Here is a 20,723-nt window from a genome sequence, read left to right as displayed (position 1 = left end):
ATCCCCGAAAACGCCCACTCAGTTTCTTAAACCTACCTTGTTATAGGGACACACCCCCTTGACAACCCAAAACGGTAATATTAAATGGTTTATGTTGCACAAGTTACCGCCATGACCGCCATTATAGATACATTACCTATGTTACTTTGCAAACAAAATAATGTATGTATACTTTTAAATCATATGCAGTTCCAATATCTCTTATGCACCATTTGGATGGTATCAGGGGATGCTTAGTCCTCCCAGGCACCTGGCCGCATCTCTGGTATATCCAGGGGTCCGTGTTTACCCAACTCTCTAATGTGTGTTGCTTATAGGAGTTATGAGATTGATCACTGTTCGTTATCTTCACCTTTCATCATTAGAGCTATTGCTTGAGTTTACAAACCTTACCCTCCATTAGCTTCACAAAAAGTAATTTCAATGGCCATATTTATTCACAGAATATCTTTTGCTGAACAAAATTAATATTATTACACATACAACAATTTTATGTAGTAGTAACGTTTCTAAAATCAAATATTCAAAGCGGATCCCATTAGTTGCCACTTCAATAATCCAAGTCAACTAACAGTCATTTTTGGGCTTTGGGATCAAGTTGTTTGTGACATATGTACATTTAAACGATAGATTAAAACGTAAAGAAAAATTATGCAGCAATTAAAAAACAAGAGTTTACAAGTTTGAATGTGAATTTCATCAGATTGGTAACAGAAAAACAATACAAAATTCAGAAACAATTCATCAATTAGAACAATTTGGACAAATACATTCTTGCATGTTCTTCAAAGATTGCTTTTGTCACTTTTACACATGGAAAGGTGAAACTATACTTTTCATTTGTAACATTGCACACTCTAAACTTTGTAATTATTAACAGCTTCTTGTACAGTCATTTTGCAAATTGGACAAAAATCCACATTTCCATTCAAAACATTTGATTCAGAACAATCCATTGCTTCTTCCTCTATTTGAACACACACAAAGAATCTTTTACATTTCTAGTTTTGATTTCAAGAACAATGTAACTTTCAAAAATAGTTATTAATTAAGATCAAGCAACTCTTTGAAGTACATGTCATCAAATGCAACTCACTCACAAAAAAATCCTTTGCAAATATTAGCAAATGTCACACCACTAACAAGCAGCAATTCTCCTTTGTCCTAAAATTTGAGCACAACAAGGATGATTGTGAACTAACGATAACTGACCATTTTGAAAATACAAGCATGAAAGTAAATCTGTATAATCATTACATCTCGATATCATTGGACATTGAAATTCTGCTATCACATCCTCCATAACATGAACAAGAAACAAGTAAGTCAGGGATAGCATCTAGATAAGGCCGCACTGGGTCAATAGAAATACCACATTCTGAAACATTCTTCCTGTGAATTTTTATCATCAAAGAAACATGTACAGTTTTGGCCATAGGCATAATTTAGGACCATGTTTTAAAGATTGACTGATGTGTATCCCATCCTAGTACACAATCAGGACTTTACTACATTTACAATTCTATAGCAAAAATATATGTACATGGTAATGGATTTGTAATGACACAGATGTCAACGGCATGCTATTTAGTAACAACAAACAACTCGACGACAAACGGGATGACTTCAGCTTCTCCATCGTCAACTTCCCATATTTGTGTAGCAGTATTTCACTATCACCTGTATCACACTGTCACTTATTCGAAACGCGAGATCATGCTCTGTGTATGATCAAATTCTAAATCGAGGCAGGCTATTGATATATATTAAGTTTAATGTTACAGTGGTAAAAAGTCAGCATTTTGCAAATTCTTTGGTCTTATACAATGATCTAATTTGCAAATACAAGCTCTCACTTGGTTGAATGCTGTCTAACGTGTTTTTTACATGTTGATTTTGAATGCCGATTACTCCGTTTACCTGATCACGGCAGGTGTGACCGATCAACAGGAGATGCCTACTACTCCTAAGTACCTGATCCCACCTCTGGTATGTCAAGGGGTACGTGTTTGCCATCCTCTTAATGTTGTATTCTTTATATAATTTGTGAGATAGATCACCGTTCGTTATGTTCACTTGTTCATCCGTTGGCTCCTTTACATAGGTCTCGTTAACAGTGCTGTCATTAACAATGGTACTTTATTTCAAGAAGGTGGCCTGATTAGTACATGCACTATTCTTACCAAGGGCATTCCAGGTGATATATACAATTATATACACAAATAATCATTTAAAACAGTCTCAAAAGCATGAACACAAGTGCATGTAACAAAATGCAATGTGTATCACTTATTATAATCGACTATCAATAATAAACAATTCCAAAATCAAATATTCAAGATCGCGATTACAATAATTATAAATGTAAGGAATTTATACACTTAAAAAAAGTTTAAATAGTGGACGGCAGCTGATAATATCTTTCTCCGCGTTATTTTAATATTCTTATCTACATGTATGAGGTTGAACCCATTCTTTGTTTTAAATACATGCGAACGCTTTTCGCATGAAATAGGGAAATTAGGGTTATATAAAATTCACATAGCGTATATTGTTTTGCATGTCTTATTTCTGTAATAATTAACTTCTATTTTTGGACTTATAACTATTTTCAAAATATTAACATTTCTTGTTATTTCATTCCATAAGCACATCAGTTATATATTCAAATTATCCTTCCCATGTATGTTTTATAAACGGAATATGTGTTAGAAATTGAACGAATTTTAAGATAGATTTGCTGTTTATGTATTGTGTGTGACTGTGGTGGTTTTTCATATGCTGTGACAAATTTAAATCATTACAACGCTCTGATGAATAGAAATTTCTTTTGTATCGTAACCTGAATTAGTTTTTCACCTTGTATGGACATTTTTTTGCGATATTTTCTGAACAAAGTGAAGTGAAAGATAAAACTAAATTAACACTTTCTCCAAGGGGTTTATGAGACTAGTGTAAATGATGAGACTGGTATAAAAGAAATTAGAACATCAACGTGCTTTGTGAAGTACGCCAGCGGAAAGCGCCGTAGTTCAGATCCTCGATTATTTTCAAAAATGAAATTCATTTTTTAAATGAAAGTATCCTGAATACATCTGTAAATGTGTCAAAAATTCACATATATATATACTAGTATACTAATCTGATCTGACTCTCGATTCCATAAAACATGAAGTAAAAATTAATTGTTACTCAATGAAATAAAAACAAGAGTGTGTTAAGTGTTATTTAGCCATTGAAATGTTCAAAGCATATATTTTGATTGCCATTAAGGAAGATAAATAAGAGAATAATCATTGGAAATCTCAATATATGAAAGAGAAAGAAGGAAGAAATAAATTACAGGGATGTTACGTTGTAATTTTGATACTAAATTAACACAGATCACACTGGGTGAGTAGGAAGTACGTATCATTTGTAATTGATCGGTATCACGCCGTGACAGAAATCAGAGTATTGGTTTGTTAAAAGCATTTCTCTTAAAAAAAGAAAAACTGCAAAATATAACTACATGTATATAATTAAACTTATAATTATATCAGTATTTGAGGATGGTATTAATATCATGGCATAATATTTTGGTATTCTATGTAAACACACATGGAAAAGTGTCTCACATGATTCTCATATAACATTCACATCTTCTCGCATGAGAAGATGAAAGGTACCCCCCCCCCCATGTACTCGCTTGAAATATTCATATGGATTTATTGCAAAATATTTTGAAGGAAAATCATCTGACCATTATCAGTCTTGTTATGCAATCATCTATAATATATTGATTTCAAGAATTAGAGTGAGATTTCTAGCAGGATAGGATAGTAAAATGAAGTTAACAAAAACTGATAATTACAAATGTACAAATGAAGTTATTTATAAATTTTCTGTGTTGTAAACACAGAACTATACAAAATAATGTTTGATAAGCTTTGTTGTTCCTTCATTTCTTCACATTTCAATGTAGCATAAACATTGCAATATTTTAATGAAAAATATTGTACTATTATATCACATGACAATTGTTAGAAGCTATTATATATCATAGAACATCACACGAAAATATCAAAATTCCACGATTTTCGCCAGAATATTATGCGAATAAATGTATTAAATGAGCATAAAATTCGCAGGATTTTTTTTAATCAAAAGGAAGATGCATAAAGATAGTGGGAGCCCCTCGTTCCTCTGTAGGAGTTTACTGTAATAAATCTATGTAAAATCTATCCGACATATATTTAATGACCAAGAATAGACGATCGTATCCTGTACTGACAGGTGCGCGGCATTATAAATTATCCTTTACTGCTGTTCCAGAGTGAAGTAGTCGTCAGTGCATGTATCTCCTGGCACAGTATTGGCGTACTCGTCATCAACAGATAAGTTCAACCTCATATTTCCTCTACCAGAATGAAGGTGACTGTAATCGCTGTCTTCGGTCACGTGACCAGTGATTCCGGTAGTGTGATCGTAATCGTTGTCGCAGTCAATTGTTTCTTTTTCATGCAGGTGGTTGTACACGTCTTCGTTGGTAGGCTGTTTTGCGACATCGCGGGCATTGCTGTATGTTGGCGAGTCTGCTGAACAGGCGTATGGGGGTACATTTACGACCTTTCGCTACAAAAGAGAAATATTTGCAACGGTTTGATAATCAAAATGAATTGATATTATCAATCTGACCAGGTAAGGGGCACGTAGCGTGATCAAATGTACATTTACAAGTTACAACTCGGCTCACGTTAATATGATTTTAAAAAATGTTGTCAAGGACATTAACTCCTATGCTGGAATTTCCTCTTCTGCACGTCTATCATACAACGATTTCTCTAATATTCACAATTGATTTTTGAATTAGCAGGGTTTTTTAACTGCTGACATTTAAAATTTGTCATTTCAACAAGATTTTATCTATTTAACGAAAATGTGTGATTTTCTGATGTTGACATACCCTTCTGTTTTTGCATGTCTGACATCTTTGATAAGGTGGTAACACATACATGTACATTTGCTTTTGGTTATTAATTACATTAAACTATATAGTGAAAATTGATATAAATAGAATGAACTTGTCCTATATTTTGGTTTACTTAATTTCCACTTTCTACCATTGATATTGATAAGTCACATATGGATGGAGCTACATGTACCTTAAAGGGACTGATTCACGATTTCCCCCCAAATTTTGTTCTTCCCTGTTAATGATCAAATTCTACTGTCTTATGTAGGGATTGACCAATATGCAGTTTGCTCGTGTTACTATAAATAGAATGAACTTGTCCTATATTTTGGTCTCACATTTGACTCACTTTAGACCATGCATTAAAAAAATACTATCATTGTTGAAAAGTTTTGCCCCCCTCCCCCCCCCCCCTTCTGGAATATTTTTCTGATTTTGCCCGTTTCTCTCTCAGACAAGCGATTAAAAGACGTCACCAGTTGTAGGTAAAGTACCACAAAATTAGACATATACTTAGTGCTTATAACCGTAGCAGTGAGGGTTCTTTAACGAGCCAACGCCTGCCGCGACACGAGACCTCCGTTTTTAAGGTCATATCCGAAAAATCTGTGATTATCACTTTTATTGCCGAGTGCGTGGCAAGGGAGCAATCACTATCTATGTTTACGTCTAAAGTTTGAAATTGCACAAGCGGGGCTCGAATTCACGACCCGCTGCTACGAAGCGAACTCTCTACCACTGAGCTCCCGCGACCAGTATATTTGTTGTGTAGAATATAGAGGCATGCTATTGTTTACAAAGTTTTGAAAATGTATGGTTATCAATCTAGGCTTATGATGGATCTTACATTCCAAGTATTCTTATACTAAAATGTGTCATTTAAAAGTTAAATTTGTTTTTGTGTAAAATTAGGATGCTTTAAATTTCGAAATCAACATTTCACTAGTTTGTAAACACAAACAAGGATGGAGTCTTGTTTACATATTATTGCCCTATCTTTGCATTAAGAAGGTCCAGAGTTTAATTGTCAACTTTAAATGAGGCATATTTTTAATGTTTAACTTAAAAAATGAGAGAGAAAAAAATCAGAAAACGAGAACTAGTTCTCTTTAACAAATACTTACGATACCAAAGGGAGAAAAAAAGAATTATCTGGGGAAAGGACTGATTTTTCATCAGTTTGATACACTATGGAATATGTCTATATTTCGTGGTTTTCCAATGTTTGTTACTTTTGCAGTTTCCCGAAAAACGAAGAAAATTCAAACCGAATAAAGGTTTTAATAATCAATCCTTTAGAATAAACTAACTTCAATGGTCTACGGCGAAATGAGAGAATTTTCTGTTTCTCACATCAGGTTGATTACAAGTATAGGATATTCAATGTTGATTACAGGTATAGGATATTCAATGTTGATTACAGGTATAGGATATTCAATGTTGATTACAGGTATAGGATATTCAATGTTGATTACAGGTTTAGGATATTCAATGTTGATTACAGGTATAGGATAGTCAATGTTGATTACAGGTATAGGATATTCAATGTTAATTACAGGTATAGGATAGTCAATGTTGATTACAGGTATAGGATAGTCAATGTTGATTACAGGTATAGGATATTCAATGTTGATTACAGGTATAGGATAGTCAATGTTGATTACAGGTATAGGATATTCAATGTTGATTACAGGTATAGGATATTCAATGTTGATTACAGGTATAGGATAGTGAATGTTGATTACAGGTATAGGATATTTAATGTTGATTACAGGTATAGGATAGTGAATGTTGATTACAGGTCTAGGATATTTAATGTTGATTACAGGTATAGGATATTCAATGTTGATTACAGGTATAAGATATTCAATGTTGATTACAGGTATAGGATATCCAATGTTGATTACAGGTATAAGATATCCAATGTTGATTACAGGTATAGGATAGTCAATGTTGATTACAGGTTTAGGATATTCAATGTTGATTACAGGTTTAGGATATTCAATGTTGATTACAGGTATAGGATATTCAATGTTGATTACAGGTATAGGATATTCAATGTTGATTACAGGTTTAGGATATTCAATGTTGATTACAGGTATAGGATATTCAATGTTGATTACAGGTTTAGGATATTCAATGTTGATTACAGGTATAGGATATTCAATGTTGATTACAGGTATAGGATAGTCAATGTTGATTACAGGTGTAGGATAGTCAATGTTGATTACAGGTATAGGATAGTCAATGTTGATTACAGGTATAGGATAGTCAATGTTGATTACAGGTATAGGATAGTCAATGTTGATTACAGGTATAGGATAGTCAATGTTGATTACAGGTATAGGATATTTAATGTTGATTACAGGTATAGGATATCTGATGTTGATTACAGGTATAAGATATCCAATGTTGATTACAGGTATAGGATAGTCAATGTTGATTACAGGTATAGGATATTCAATGTTGATTACAGGTTTAGGATATTCAATGTTGATTACAGGTATAGGATAGTCAATGTTGATTACAGGTATAGGATATTCAATGTTGATTACAGGTTTAGGATATTCAATGTTTATTACAGGTATAGGATATTCAATGTTGATTACAGGTTTAGGATATTCAGTGGTCACAAAGAGAGAATTCGGACTGTGTATCCAGTCTATGAAAATTAGATTACTACAACTTCGTATGACTGATTGTGGAATTTAGTAGGAATGATTATGGGATTTAAAAGACTGATTATGTGATTGAATATGACTGATTATGGGAATTAGTATGACTGATTGTGGGATTTTCATTGATAAACTGTGGGATTTAATGACCGATTGTGGGATTTACATTGATCAACTGTGGGATTTGATGACCGATTGTGGGATTTTCTTTTACTGGGTTTAATAATGTTCAATTGTGGGATTTAGTATGACTGTGGGTTTAGAATAACTGATTGTGGAATTTAAGATCAATTATGGGATTTAGTGTGAGTGATTTTGGAATTTAATATGTCTGCAGGTTTTTACAATGATTCATTTTGGGATTGAGTATGACTGATTGTGGGACTTCTTATGAATGTGTTTTACAAATGATGAAATATAGAATTTAATATGACGGCCTGTGGGATTTAATGAGACTGATTGTGGGATTCAGTTTGACAAAGCGTGGGATTTAGTATCATAGAGTGTGGGAATTAATGTGACTAATTGTAGGATTTAGTATGGCAGACTGTGGGATTTAATGTGACTGATTGTGGGATTTAGTATGACAGAGTTTGACATTTAGTATAACAGAGTTTGAGATTTAGTATGACGGATTGTGGGAGTTCGTGACGGATTGTGGGATTTAATGTGACAGAGTGTGGGATTTAGCAAGACGGACTGTGGGATTTAGTGTGACAGAGTGTGGGATTTAAAGTGACTGATTGTGGGATTTAGTATGACAGAGTGTGGGATTTAATGTGACTGATTGTGAGATTCACTTACCGGTTTTTTCTCATCTTTCGATCCATTTTTAGATCCTCTTTCAATGTTTCCATTTGACCCATAAGAATTATTAGCTACAAACATTGCCACGGGTTCCTCACTGAAAAGAAAGTAAAGAAGGGCTCCATGAGCCCCAACACTCATCTCAGTCACCTTGACCCTCACGTTCTCCAGAGAAAGATTTTAAAAAGATCGCTTCCCTCTTTAATTCCATGACAACTTTTTACCCCAAATCAGCTACATGAGGTTGTGACTTAAGTCACTTAACTGAACTTGAATCAAAATCAATTTGACTACCATGGTCTCGCTGTTCTGGAGAAGATAAAAAAGATTTTTTCACATCTATCCTGGTGCATGTATTATGCAAATTTTATCCTTGATTATAGCCGCTATCCTAACCCCATGAAAACAACCTGAATTGATATTTGCACATTGATTTGGTTTAGTTGGTCCAGCTACAAGTGAAAACTTTTGTATTCAAATTTCCTATATATTCTCATGTAAAGTTGGATTCCCTACCCAATGAAGCCAACCTTCAGCAAATGTGAATATGTACTACATTGGCATACATATAATCAGTGGATCTTGATGAAAGATTTATAGATTCCAGTGTAAATTATTACAAATCATGGTAATGCTGTTCTTGAGGAGAATTTTTTTTTTTATATTAAATTTCTTAGAATATTGCCATGTATAAGTTTTATCTTATATTGTGGGCACACTGTAACTTCGGGGCCAGATTTTGAATGGAAATTTGAAGGGCTGACACGATTCACCGAATATCGATACCGTTCAATATAAACGCTCGATTCAATGCCTTGATTTTCGGTTCGATACGTTTATTACAAACAGGTTCAGTAAAATAAGTCAGGCTCTGCCTGTACTTATTATTATTACATGAATGAGAGACAAAATAGCGTCCAATAACGTTCAAATTGTTGTTTGCCTTAAGTCTGACGAAAATAATAAACTGTATCGGTTTAAACGACCCAACAGGCATCTTACCGTGTGGAAACATTTTGCTTTTAAAATTGTGATTGTGAAACTTAGTAATTAAATTTTTCTTCAATGTTATTGATTTCTTCTTTAAATTGTATCATATTGAAAGTATTGAATCGCTGCATAAATATTGCAATATGTATCGTATCGCAAAAGGGGTGTATTGTTTCAGCCCTAGAAATTTGCAACTCCATCAACTCAGAATGGTCACTTATAATTATTGATATGACAAATCATCGCTCTGTTGATCTAGAGAATAAATATTTCAAAGATTTTTTTCGAATAAAGGATTCCCCATTTGTGCCATCGGCCATGGTTTGAACAAACTTGAATCTGCATTACATGTACCATAGGATGCTTGCCTTTTTATATGACTTGTCATGAAGTTGCTGTTCTTGAGATGAAGATTTTTAAAGATGATTTCCCTGTAAAATTTGAATACTATATTGTGGTCCCACCCAATCTCTGGGCTCATTGATTTTAACAACTTTTAATTCACTCTACCTTGGGATACTTGCCTATACACATGGCTATTCATAACCTATCTGTTCATAAGAAGATTTTAAGACTTTTTACTATATATCCCCATGTAAAACTTTTATCCCCTATTGTGGACCCATCCTACCCCCATTGGCAATTATGAATCGCAATTTATTAAGGAAGCTTTCATACAAGTTTTGTCTTTTCTTGTCCAGTGATTTTTGAAAAGATTTTTGAATGATGCCATCATAATTTCACTATTTCTTAATTATTGGATCAATTTTGAATACCGTTAAGGATGCTTTATGGCAACTTTGTTTGAAATTGACCCTGTGGTTATGAAGTTGAAAATGTGTAAAGTTTACATACAAGGGGGCAGACAGATAGATGGACAAAGAAACAGACGGACGCCGGACAACAGGTGATAAAAAAAACCTCACTTAAGCTTATAACTCAGGTGAGATAAAACCCACACAAACAGATTAACATAACTTCTTGTTCTTTGAAAGTGGGACATAATTTCAGAAAGATTAAACTACAGATAAATTAATGCCTTCTGTGGGCTATATTATTGTCACTTGCCGTTTCTTCACTTTAGTACTGGATCTTCTGGATATGATGTACACTATGATTGTTGTTATTAGGACACCACCAAGAAGTCCTCCAATCAATGCCCCCACGATAGATACAGGTCCATTCCCATCAGCTTTATCAAGTACATGTACATATTATGATACCATTTAACTACGAGTACTGTCGTATTATAGTTTGTTTTTTAGTCTCTATATCACACTAACAGCTCATCCTTATAATTAACCCTCTATCAGTCAAACTAAAGGATATCATTCAGGACGTCCTCTCGTGCACCTTTCTGTTATACAAATTTATTGGTACGGAATTTGCTGTGTAACTTACCAATACACAACTACTGATCAAGCTTGAGTTTCGTCATGGGTGAACCACTTTTACTGTAGTTATGCTCCTTGGGAAATTCATTTTCCGCATAATATTGTATCGTAGTGGTAGGAAGCTTGATTGCTTTTTAATGATATACAAAGTTTAATTTTCGTTGTAGTTGACCAAATCTTACAATACTTTAATCCTTTTACATCGTTTTTGGCATGTGTTTTTTTTTATTTTGTTTTTCTAAAGGAATCGACATATGATTAAAACTTTCCATATAGATTTCTAATTACCACAGTTGACCCAGTTTACAAGGTGGCAGTTCTTTGCATAAAATTGGTTTCTGTGAGGTTCGTGGAGATTGAATTTGATATGTAACACCCTATTTGATCTTTTTGACCAAAATAAGAAACTTTGTAATTTACCCCCAGAATGTTTGTCTTCTTTCGTATTTAGTACGTGTAAACACACTTACCTGAATGCAGTATTGAAGTACTTGCCAAAATGATCATCTCTCCCTGCATTTCCTCTACACTCGTGACATGTCCGTAACAATTTGTCTCAATTGAAATAGGTAATTTCTTCTGGTTCATCATTTAGATAAACATGTACGGTACCCACAGCGCGGAAACATACACGAAGCTAAATCTTATGTATTGTAGTTAGTAATATTGCAACATGATACATGTACTACATTGCATGAATGGTCTTTGTCTGGAGTGCGTCTTTCAGCGATGCAATACCCGTTAGGCGCAAGAAAGCTTTCATTTATTACTGGCCACGAATATAGTGGCATACAGATCTACATGCAAATACTGATGCTAGGCATATATCACGAGATTTGTTTTCATTAGAAGCTCCCAAGAATTGGGCAATCGGTGTAAATGATTGATTGATTGAATGAATGAATGAATAGTGTTTAACGTTCCTCTCGGGAATTTTTCACTCACATGGAAACGTCACCATTGTCGGTGAAGGGCTGCAAACTTTAGGAATATGCTCGGCGCTTACGGCCTCTGAGCAGGGAGGGATTTTTTTTATCGTGCCAACTGCTGTGACACGGGACCTCGATTATTGCGGTCTCATTCGAAGGACCGCCCCATTTATTCGCCTCTTACGACAAGCAAGGGGCATTGATGACCTATTCTAACCCGGATCCCCAAGGGCTTCGCTGTAAATGGAAATGATGAAGATTGCATTATGCGTAATTTTGTTTGAAATGGGGTGGGGGATGACGATGCATGCCAAACATGTACAAAGTATTAAATGCTGAACTTGGACAAAGCTAATAAGTACATAAGTAATCATATTAGCATGAATGCGATAAAACATGTAAACTCAAACTTGATCAGAGGAAGTACCTTGTTAAATTCAAACACTTAGAAAATGATATTATCAGATATATCATGTGCAAGAAAAATAATGAACAATAAAAATAAATTACCCTGTGATTGCTCCAATGACCTCGCAGGAACAATTTCTTTCAGTCCAATTATTGTAAGTGTAGAACATCGAGATTGAAAAGAAGATGTATTGAATATTAGCTCATGCAGATTGTTATTGTTTGAGAAGTTAGTGAATTTGTCGAGGAACACATGATTAGATAAGAAAAGAAATGTGATACAGTACATACGATATACACAAGACGTTGTATCCACGACAGTAAATCCATCCTCACACGTACAGGTTGTATTCCGACAGACTGCATAAGGCGAGGCGGAACACTGCTCATTTAACTTACATGGCTCATTTAATGATAGGTTTCCTAAACGGTGGTAGTAAAAATGATTTAAAATAATTTAAAAAATCTTATTGACATTAAAATTTATGTCAATATTTTTTCAGGCTTGTAATCATGTAATTATGCGACATGTCCCACCTTTTCGCAGGTAGCAGTAAGTTAAATGTATGACATGTAAATATACGCATGGTACATCACGAATATACCAAAAGTAAAATTAATATCATGCTTCCTAAAAAAAAAATCAACGCATAGACATCATCTCCAGTAGATACAATGGAATTCAACTTTTAAAATACACGTCTTGAAAACCTTAGAAACAGGTTAGATATGTTACATATACATGTAATAATTATAATAGACTTTAAAGTAATATAATCAATCAAGTATCAAAGTTCATTAAAGTATTATATGTTCTACTTTTAGTAAATCGCTAAAGAGTATCAAATTTTCGCTGAAGTTATCAAATTTCATAACAATATGATAAATCAATGTTTTTTATATATATAATTTCTTGATTTTTCTTTCATTTAAACAAACATTGAAGGTTTTTTTTCAATAGTGAATTCAGGCATAAATGCATTACTACGTTGTACGATAATCTAATATAAATTTAAGACAGGGTTGTGCATTTAGATACGTGTTTACCTCTATAACAATCTCCTTCAATGGACACATATCCCTCCTGACAGGTACATCTCCTGTTCTTACAAACTCCTGAATGTTCTGTACCTGTACACTGCTTGTCCAAATCACACGCTCCACCGACGAGTATATTGTCTAATGTATAATACGATAAAAACAATTATAATCATTGAACTTACAAATCAATCCCCCTAACCCAAAACAACGTCAACTCTATCCATATTTCATAACTAACATTATATAGCTCAGATGGTAATGGCATCGCAACGTTTGAATGTTTAAGGTCAGGGATACATATTTACATAAGGTAGAGTCATTTCATATTCCTGTAATGATTTTGAAATTCTCTATTGGTCGTTAAATTTGACCTTAATGTCTGTATTACATGGCATTTCTGTAAGACCAGGACACAGCATTATAATTACCAGGGTCACTATCAGACTTAAACTATGAAGTCCCTTGAAGTAATGGGAAGCTTTAGTCCGGGAATGCTTTCAACGACTATATGGTATCTACATGTTTATAGGTGACATGTTATCAATACAAGACCAACATGTACTTAAACCATAAAAAAACATACAATGACTTTTGATTGATTGTATATTGTTTAACATCACTCTCGAGAATCGTTCACCCCCATGGAGACGTCACCACTGCCGGTGAAGGGCTGCAAAATGTAGACCTATGCTCGGCGCTTATGGCCTTTGAGCAGGGAGGGATCTTTACCGTGCCACACCTGCTGTGACACAGAACCTCGGTTTTTGTGGTCTCATCCGAAGGACCGCCCCATTTAGTCGCCTCTTCAGACAAGCAAGGAGTACCGATGACCTATTCGAATTAACCGGATCTCCACGGGATCTATGACTTTTAAAGTTTAAGTTGCAGACCGGAGAGTTTTCGCGACAGGCAATTAAGCACACACATTTCCTGTCTTTCATCCTGTATACTGTGCATGTTTTCACGTCAATGAATTGTGACACGTTTGATATTCTGTAAAATAGATAAAAGGAATGTATTAATGTACCCTTGCAGTTACCTGGATAACATGTATTGTTATAGTTGATATATCCAGCAGGACATGCACATGTGTGATTCACACAGACTCCCGAGAATGGACTCCTCGTGCACTGCGTATCATACTCGCATCCCTGACCCAACGGAACATCAGCTTAAAATACCATCAATGTATGTTTGATAAATTGTAAGATATACCTGTCAGTAAAAACGTTTACATTGAATGTGTTTTACTTCTATAAAAATCATTTACAGAAAGTTCATCAATTAGTTATACAAATAGTACCTAGAGCCTCTTCACATCGGCATATTGAATGGAGCATGGAAGCTTCCCGATATAGAGATTCAACTTTGTAAAAATCATGACCCCGGGGGTAGGTTGGGCCCAGAATAGGGATCAAAGTTTTACATGCGCATATATAGGGAAAATCTTTAGGTATGGGACAACGTGACTCAGGTGAGTGACGTGGCCTATGGGCCTCTTGTTATTTGTTGTGGAGCAAAATTAAAGAAGACTTTCAAATGATAGAGATAGTTAATCACTATTATCATTTTGGCCCCACCCTGAAACCAAAACCCCATACCCTTAGGATCATGAAATTCACAACTTTGATAAAGGGCTATCTGTTCTTCTAAATGGATATTTAATTTCAGTAGCATTAAAGAATATGTTAAAAGTATTAAGATGTTTTACACATAAAAACTATATGCCAGGTAGAGCAGCAACGATTCCCAAACTTTTCGATTCTACTCGATTTTATCCATTCGATTCGGTTATTTTCGATTCGAATATTTGAATAGTAACTTGGTTATTCAACATTTACCTTCAATCACAATCATAAACTACACATAATACGAAAGTCACATTTTATTAAAATTTCAATAATGAAATTTTTCAACAAAAAAGGAAAAAATTTTGAACCTCCTTGACTAGATTATATTAACATTAATTTCTTTAACTATTATTAAGTAACTTAGACTTCGAGAAATTTCGAGAAATTAGATTTATATTATATCAAAAATACAAATCAATTTAGGAGCATTATCTGCTGGTTTGACTCAAGAAGTTCTTCAACCACTCAATGACACTCATCACAAGATTACAGCAAATCAATGGGGATATTCAAAACAAGACTCACATGTTTTCTTATCATTTACTACCTATTTAAAACCGAAATACTTTCACTCTTTGGGTTCAAGTGACTTGGGAGGATCGTTTAGCACTAGATCGTTATCATTCTCCTCCATCTTGTTTGTTTTAGTGACCGAAGTGTTGATCGGACGTTTTCTAACCAATCAGAGGCGCCGTTGAAAAGTTAAAAGAAGTAAATAGATATTTTGTACATAGTCTATTCTATTATATTGATCCGAACCGAATGTATTCAGTTGTAAATCGATTTGGCTAACAGAATCGTGGTTTTCGATGCATCACGGTAAATCGTTGCACCTCTCAATTGCCAAGTTTAGTCCCGCCCTGGAGTCAAGAACCTCTACCCCAGGGATAGGTAGAGGCCTTTCTGTTGTACATGACTTTGCTTAGTTTTCTTTACAGATGTGCGCTTATACGACAAGTTTTGACAAGTGCTTAATTTCTGGCAATTGTTGCCCGCCCTAAGGCCCGGGAGGGCAAAAGTCCTTAAATTTACGATTTATGTCCCCTTGTCCCATAAAAGCTATATGCTTAATTTGAAAAGAATTGCCCAATTGTTAATAGACACATTTAATTACTATGACCATTTTGACGCCATACTGGTACCAAAATCCCCACGCCTAGGATCATGAAATTTATAATTTATTTCCCCCATGTCATAAGGATGCTACATACCAAAGAAAAGAGTGATTGATTGTATATTGTTTAAAGTTCCTCTTGAGAATATTTCACTCATATGACGACGAGACGTGCTTACGTCCTTTGAGCAGGGAGGGATCTTTATTGTGCCACACCTGCTGTGACACAGGACCTCGGTTTTTGCGGTCTCATCCGAAGGACCGCCCCATTTAGTCGCCTCTTACGACAAGCAAGGGGTACTGACCCGGATTCCCACCAAAGAAAAGATTTGGAAGGGTGGTTATCAAGAAGGTGAAAATGTCCCATTGTTAACGAACGACGCCGGATGCAAACCAAGAGCAATAGGTCAAATCAAAAACAAATAATCAGAATCGTCCCAGCTAGTGTTTGAAAACATGTTAGTCCCCCCCCCCCCCATGCGTCGGAGTGCTTATAGGAGTAAATAAACTTTGATCGTACAGAACGTTACTTCATTAGCCAAAACAATCTTTGAAAAATTAAAGTTACTCGAATTTGGATTCAAAACGATGTTAGAAAACTATAATTATAAATTAAAATCACACGTGTTATACTTCCAGTAAATCTCTGAACGCATTCAATTTTATAATATAACAATGAATCACTATTTTATTATAGTAAATTATTGTTCGTGTTTACCTGCATAACAATCTCCTTGAATGGAAATATATCCCTCCTGACAGGTACATCTTCTGTGTTTGCAAACTCCTAAATCGTTCACATTCTTACACTGCTTGTGCAGAACACATGCTCCACCGACGAGTACCTTGTCTTATAATATATATATATATATATCGATACAATAATTGCAATTGTTGACTTTTATATTATTCTTATTTTTCTACAAATCAACCTCTTCTATCCCATCGATTTCCTAATTAGCAACATCAAAATGTCAAAGTTTGGAGTCGCTTCATATTTCTATAACATTTCATATTCATGTCGGGGTCTTGACATTTCTGGAAGAGCATGACCAATACGAGACATTAAGTCTGAAGTCCATCTTATGACGGGAAGATCTAGCCCGGGTATTGTTTGCTTGTGTGTTGTTTACGTCTTACCCTCGACTTTTTCACTCATGTAGATACGTCACCAGCTTTAGGTGAGGTGCCATGTTTTACCTTTGCACGGTCCTTACGGCCGTAGCAGTGATTGATTGATTGATTATTGTTTTACATCCCTCTCAAGACTATTTTACTCATATGGAGACGTCACCACTGCCGGTGAAGGACTGCAAAATTTAGACCTATGCTCCGTGCTGATGGCCATTGAGCAGGGAGGGATCTTTATCGTGCCATACCTGCTGTGACACGGGACTTCGGTTTTTGCGGTCTCATCCGAAGGACCGCCCCATTTAGTCGCCTCTTACGGCAAGCAAAGGGTACTGAGGATCTATTCTAACCCGGATCCCCACAGGAACATAGCAGTGATAATTTATCTGCCAATGCCTACCGTGACACACGGCCTTAGATTTTTAATCAAGTCGTATTAGAAAGACCCTTTGGACCTTGGTGACATTCCATCAATGCAATCGTACAAGACAAGTTGAACAATGGAAAAGGGGAAGAACACACTGATTATTAAAGTCCTCGTAATCAGGGATGGCAAAGCTGTAGACCGGAGATTATTTGTGACAGACAAAACGTTTGATATTCTGTAAAATAGATAAAAGGAATGTTACTGTAGTAATGTCCCCGTGCAGTTACCTGGATAACATGTAGTGTTGTGGTTTATATATCCAGCAGGACATGCACACTTGCGATTCACACAGACTCCCGAGAATGGACTCCTCGTACACTGAATATCATACTCGCATGGCTGTCCCATCGAAACATCAGCTTAAAATTTCATGAATTAATGATTAATAAATCGCAAAATATATTCATGTACATGTACCTGTGTAACGTTTTGGTTTTTCGCTCGATACATAATTTTATTGAACATTTATTTGATTTCACCATACATATTGGCATATAAAGTCTTTTCTGAGATGAACCAACACCCGAAAAACACTTATAAAACTTATATTGAATGATGAACAAGACAACTTACAAAGACCCAACGAATGCCCTACTACAGTGCTGCGCCTTGAGAGTCCGCGGGAAAGAGCCAGAGAAATTGAGAGAACTGCACGTGCAGTCTCAGAGGACTCCGAGCCCGACCGAAAATCCTAAAATCCACACACACACCCAAAAAAATCACTACATCCCCCCCTTTTTTTTAGGTCAATTGCGTTTATTCAGGTGACCTATTGCAATTGGTTGTCGTCCGTCGTCGTGTGACGTGCGTTAAAAATTGAACATTTTTAACTTCTTGATAACTACCAGTCCAATTCTTTTCAAATTTGGTATGAAGCATCTTTGGGACAAGGGGGACATAAATTGTAAATTTCAAGACCCCACCACCCCTGGGCCCTAGGGGCGGGACAAAAACTTCCCCAAATTGACAACTTTTCAACAATCTTCTCAAAAACCGCAAATATCAAGAAAAACTAGATGCATAGCGATGTAGAGCAGGAAGGCCTATACCAAAATTGTAAATTTCATGATCCCCGGGGTAGGAGTTCTGACCCCCAGGGCGGGGCCGATCTAGGTATATAGTGTTTATGTTTTAAACACTTATTTACATCTGTAGTGCTATTGATAGTAAATTGAAACTAAATACATGTAGATATTTAGAATGAACAGGTCGTCCTTCACCAAAATTGTAAATTTGATGATTCCATGGGTAGGGGTTTTGGTACATGTATCAGGATGGGGCCAAAATGGTCAGTGAACAATAGACATTTCTAACTTCTTGATAACAATAATTCCAATTCTTTTGAAATTGGGTATGAAGCATCTTTGGAACAAGGGGGACAAGCAGGAAGTCCTCTACCCCAAATTGTAAATTTCATGATCCCCATAGTAGGCGTTCTGACCCCAGAGTGGGGTCAAACTTGGTAAATAGTTTTTATGTGTAAATTTATTGATAGTGTATACAAGATTGCTACACATAGCCATGCCCCCCCCCCACCCCCACCGCCGCAAAAAAAGGTGAAGCACAAAAGTCCCATACCTCCTATAAAATTTGTCGAATCGAAATGACGGCGCAATATGATCAACTACATATGGTGACTAACAATCCTACAAAAATTAAAGAAAATCCATTGAGCAGTTTTGGAGGAGTTGCGTCCACAAAGTGTTTCTATAGTGTAGCATGTACAAATTCAACAAAGTTTCATAACTCCTGTAAAAAATTGTTGAATTAAAATGATGGCACAATATGATCAACTACATATGGTGACTATTTGAATGAAATCCGTTGAGCGGTTTCGGAGGAGTTGCGTCCACAAAGTGTTCCTATAGTGTAGCATGTACAAATTCAACAAAGTCACATAACTCCTATAAAATTTGTCGAATCAAAATGGTGGCACAATATGATCAACTACACATGGTGACTAACAATCCTACAAATTATGAACAAAATCCGTTGAGCGGTTTCTGAGGAGTTGCGTCCACAAAGTGTTCCTATAGTGTAGCATGTACAAATTCAACAAAGTCTCATAACTCCTGTCAAAATTGTCGAATCAAAATTGCGGCATAATATTATCAACTACACATGGTGACTAACAATCCTACAAATTATGAACAAAATCCGTTGAGCGGTTTCTGAGGAGTTGCGTCCACAAAGTGAAGTTGGACGGACGAACAGACGGACGGACACCGGTATTTCTATGTCCCCTTCCGCGTTGCGGTGGGGGACAAAAATCTAAATGCATACTTAGGAATAACAGAAAAGGATGTACAAAAAATGGTGAATTTCACAATCCGGGGTTTTGACTCTATAGGATGGGTCCAAATTAGTCGTATATTTTGATGTTAATACACCTATTATTTTATGTAAAGCCTTTCATCAGTATATGTATGCACTTTTGAGGGCAGTGAAGTTTTAAGAACACATCTTGTTTTATACTGTTACTGAACATTAGAATTTAGCATAGATATTCAGAACAGGAAGTCTATTGTAGATTTCATAGCCCTTGGGAGTAGTGATACTTTTTCACTAGTACTCAGGTGACCGATAAGGCCTGTGGGCCTCTTGTGTCCCAATTCCGATTAGTTTAACCACCATCACTGTAGCTTACAACAGATACATACAATCTCACAAACAAATGGCATCCGTGGCCGAGTGGTTAGAGCATTGCGCTCAAAATCACACGGCCTCTGTCGGCGTGGGTTCGAATCCCGCTCGCGCCGATAAGTGAGAAAGTTTCCCAGTTTACTTTCGGTAGGTCGGTGGTCTCTTTCGAGGTACATTGTATCTGGGTTCTCTCTCCCACCAATAAAACTGGGCGCCACCAGATAACTGAAAAATTGTTGAGTGTGGCGGAAAACATTAAATCAATCAATCACAAATGAATGAATGAATTACACCATGATTGACAATCAATCTAATAAACTTTACTCTATAAAATCATAGCACTTTAGCAGTCCAAAAAGTTACAGAAAGTCACAGTCACACAACGCATCAGAGAAAATCAAGGAACAGAAAAGTCACATCACAGTCACATACGGTTATGAACTTCGCCACAGGACAGTTATCATCGTGGACAGACGCATCAGGAGTAATTGATTGATGTTTCACGACGTTTTGGCAAAATTTCAGCCATTTTACGCGGTTAACTAATTTAATGATGTTTGGTTGTGAGTGACGGCCCCC

General features: G+C 35.7%; 1 protein-coding gene across 1 annotated transcript in view; it reads right to left on the bottom strand.

Moving 5' to 3' along the window:
* Positions 1-414: 414 nt before the first annotated feature.
* The window catches only part of LOC125653146 (uncharacterized), a 120,462-nt gene continuing 100,153 nt past the window's right edge, over positions 415-20,723 (bottom strand). The window contains exons 8-14 of the mRNA XM_056145741.1: positions 14,238-14,369; positions 13,205-13,336; positions 12,260-12,580; positions 10,477-10,618; positions 8,953-8,988; positions 8,434-8,617; positions 415-4,614 (exon numbers count right to left, since the gene is read on the bottom strand). Coding sequence (XP_056001716.1) covers positions 4,300-4,614; positions 8,434-8,617; positions 8,953-8,988; positions 10,477-10,618; positions 12,260-12,580; positions 13,205-13,336; positions 14,238-14,369 — 1,262 coding nt within the window. The 3' untranslated portion in view covers positions 415-4,299. The remainder of the gene's footprint in view (positions 4,615-8,433; positions 8,618-8,952; positions 8,989-10,476; positions 10,619-12,259; positions 12,581-13,204; positions 13,337-14,237; positions 14,370-20,723) is intronic.

This window comes from Ostrea edulis, chromosome 7 (assembly GCF_947568905.1).
Source record: "Ostrea edulis chromosome 7, xbOstEdul1.1, whole genome shotgun sequence".
Taxonomy (NCBI): Eukaryota; Metazoa; Mollusca; class Bivalvia; order Ostreida; family Ostreidae; genus Ostrea; species Ostrea edulis.
The sequence above is the reverse complement of the archived record's forward strand: the minus strand, read 5'-3'. Positions and strand labels throughout refer to the sequence as shown.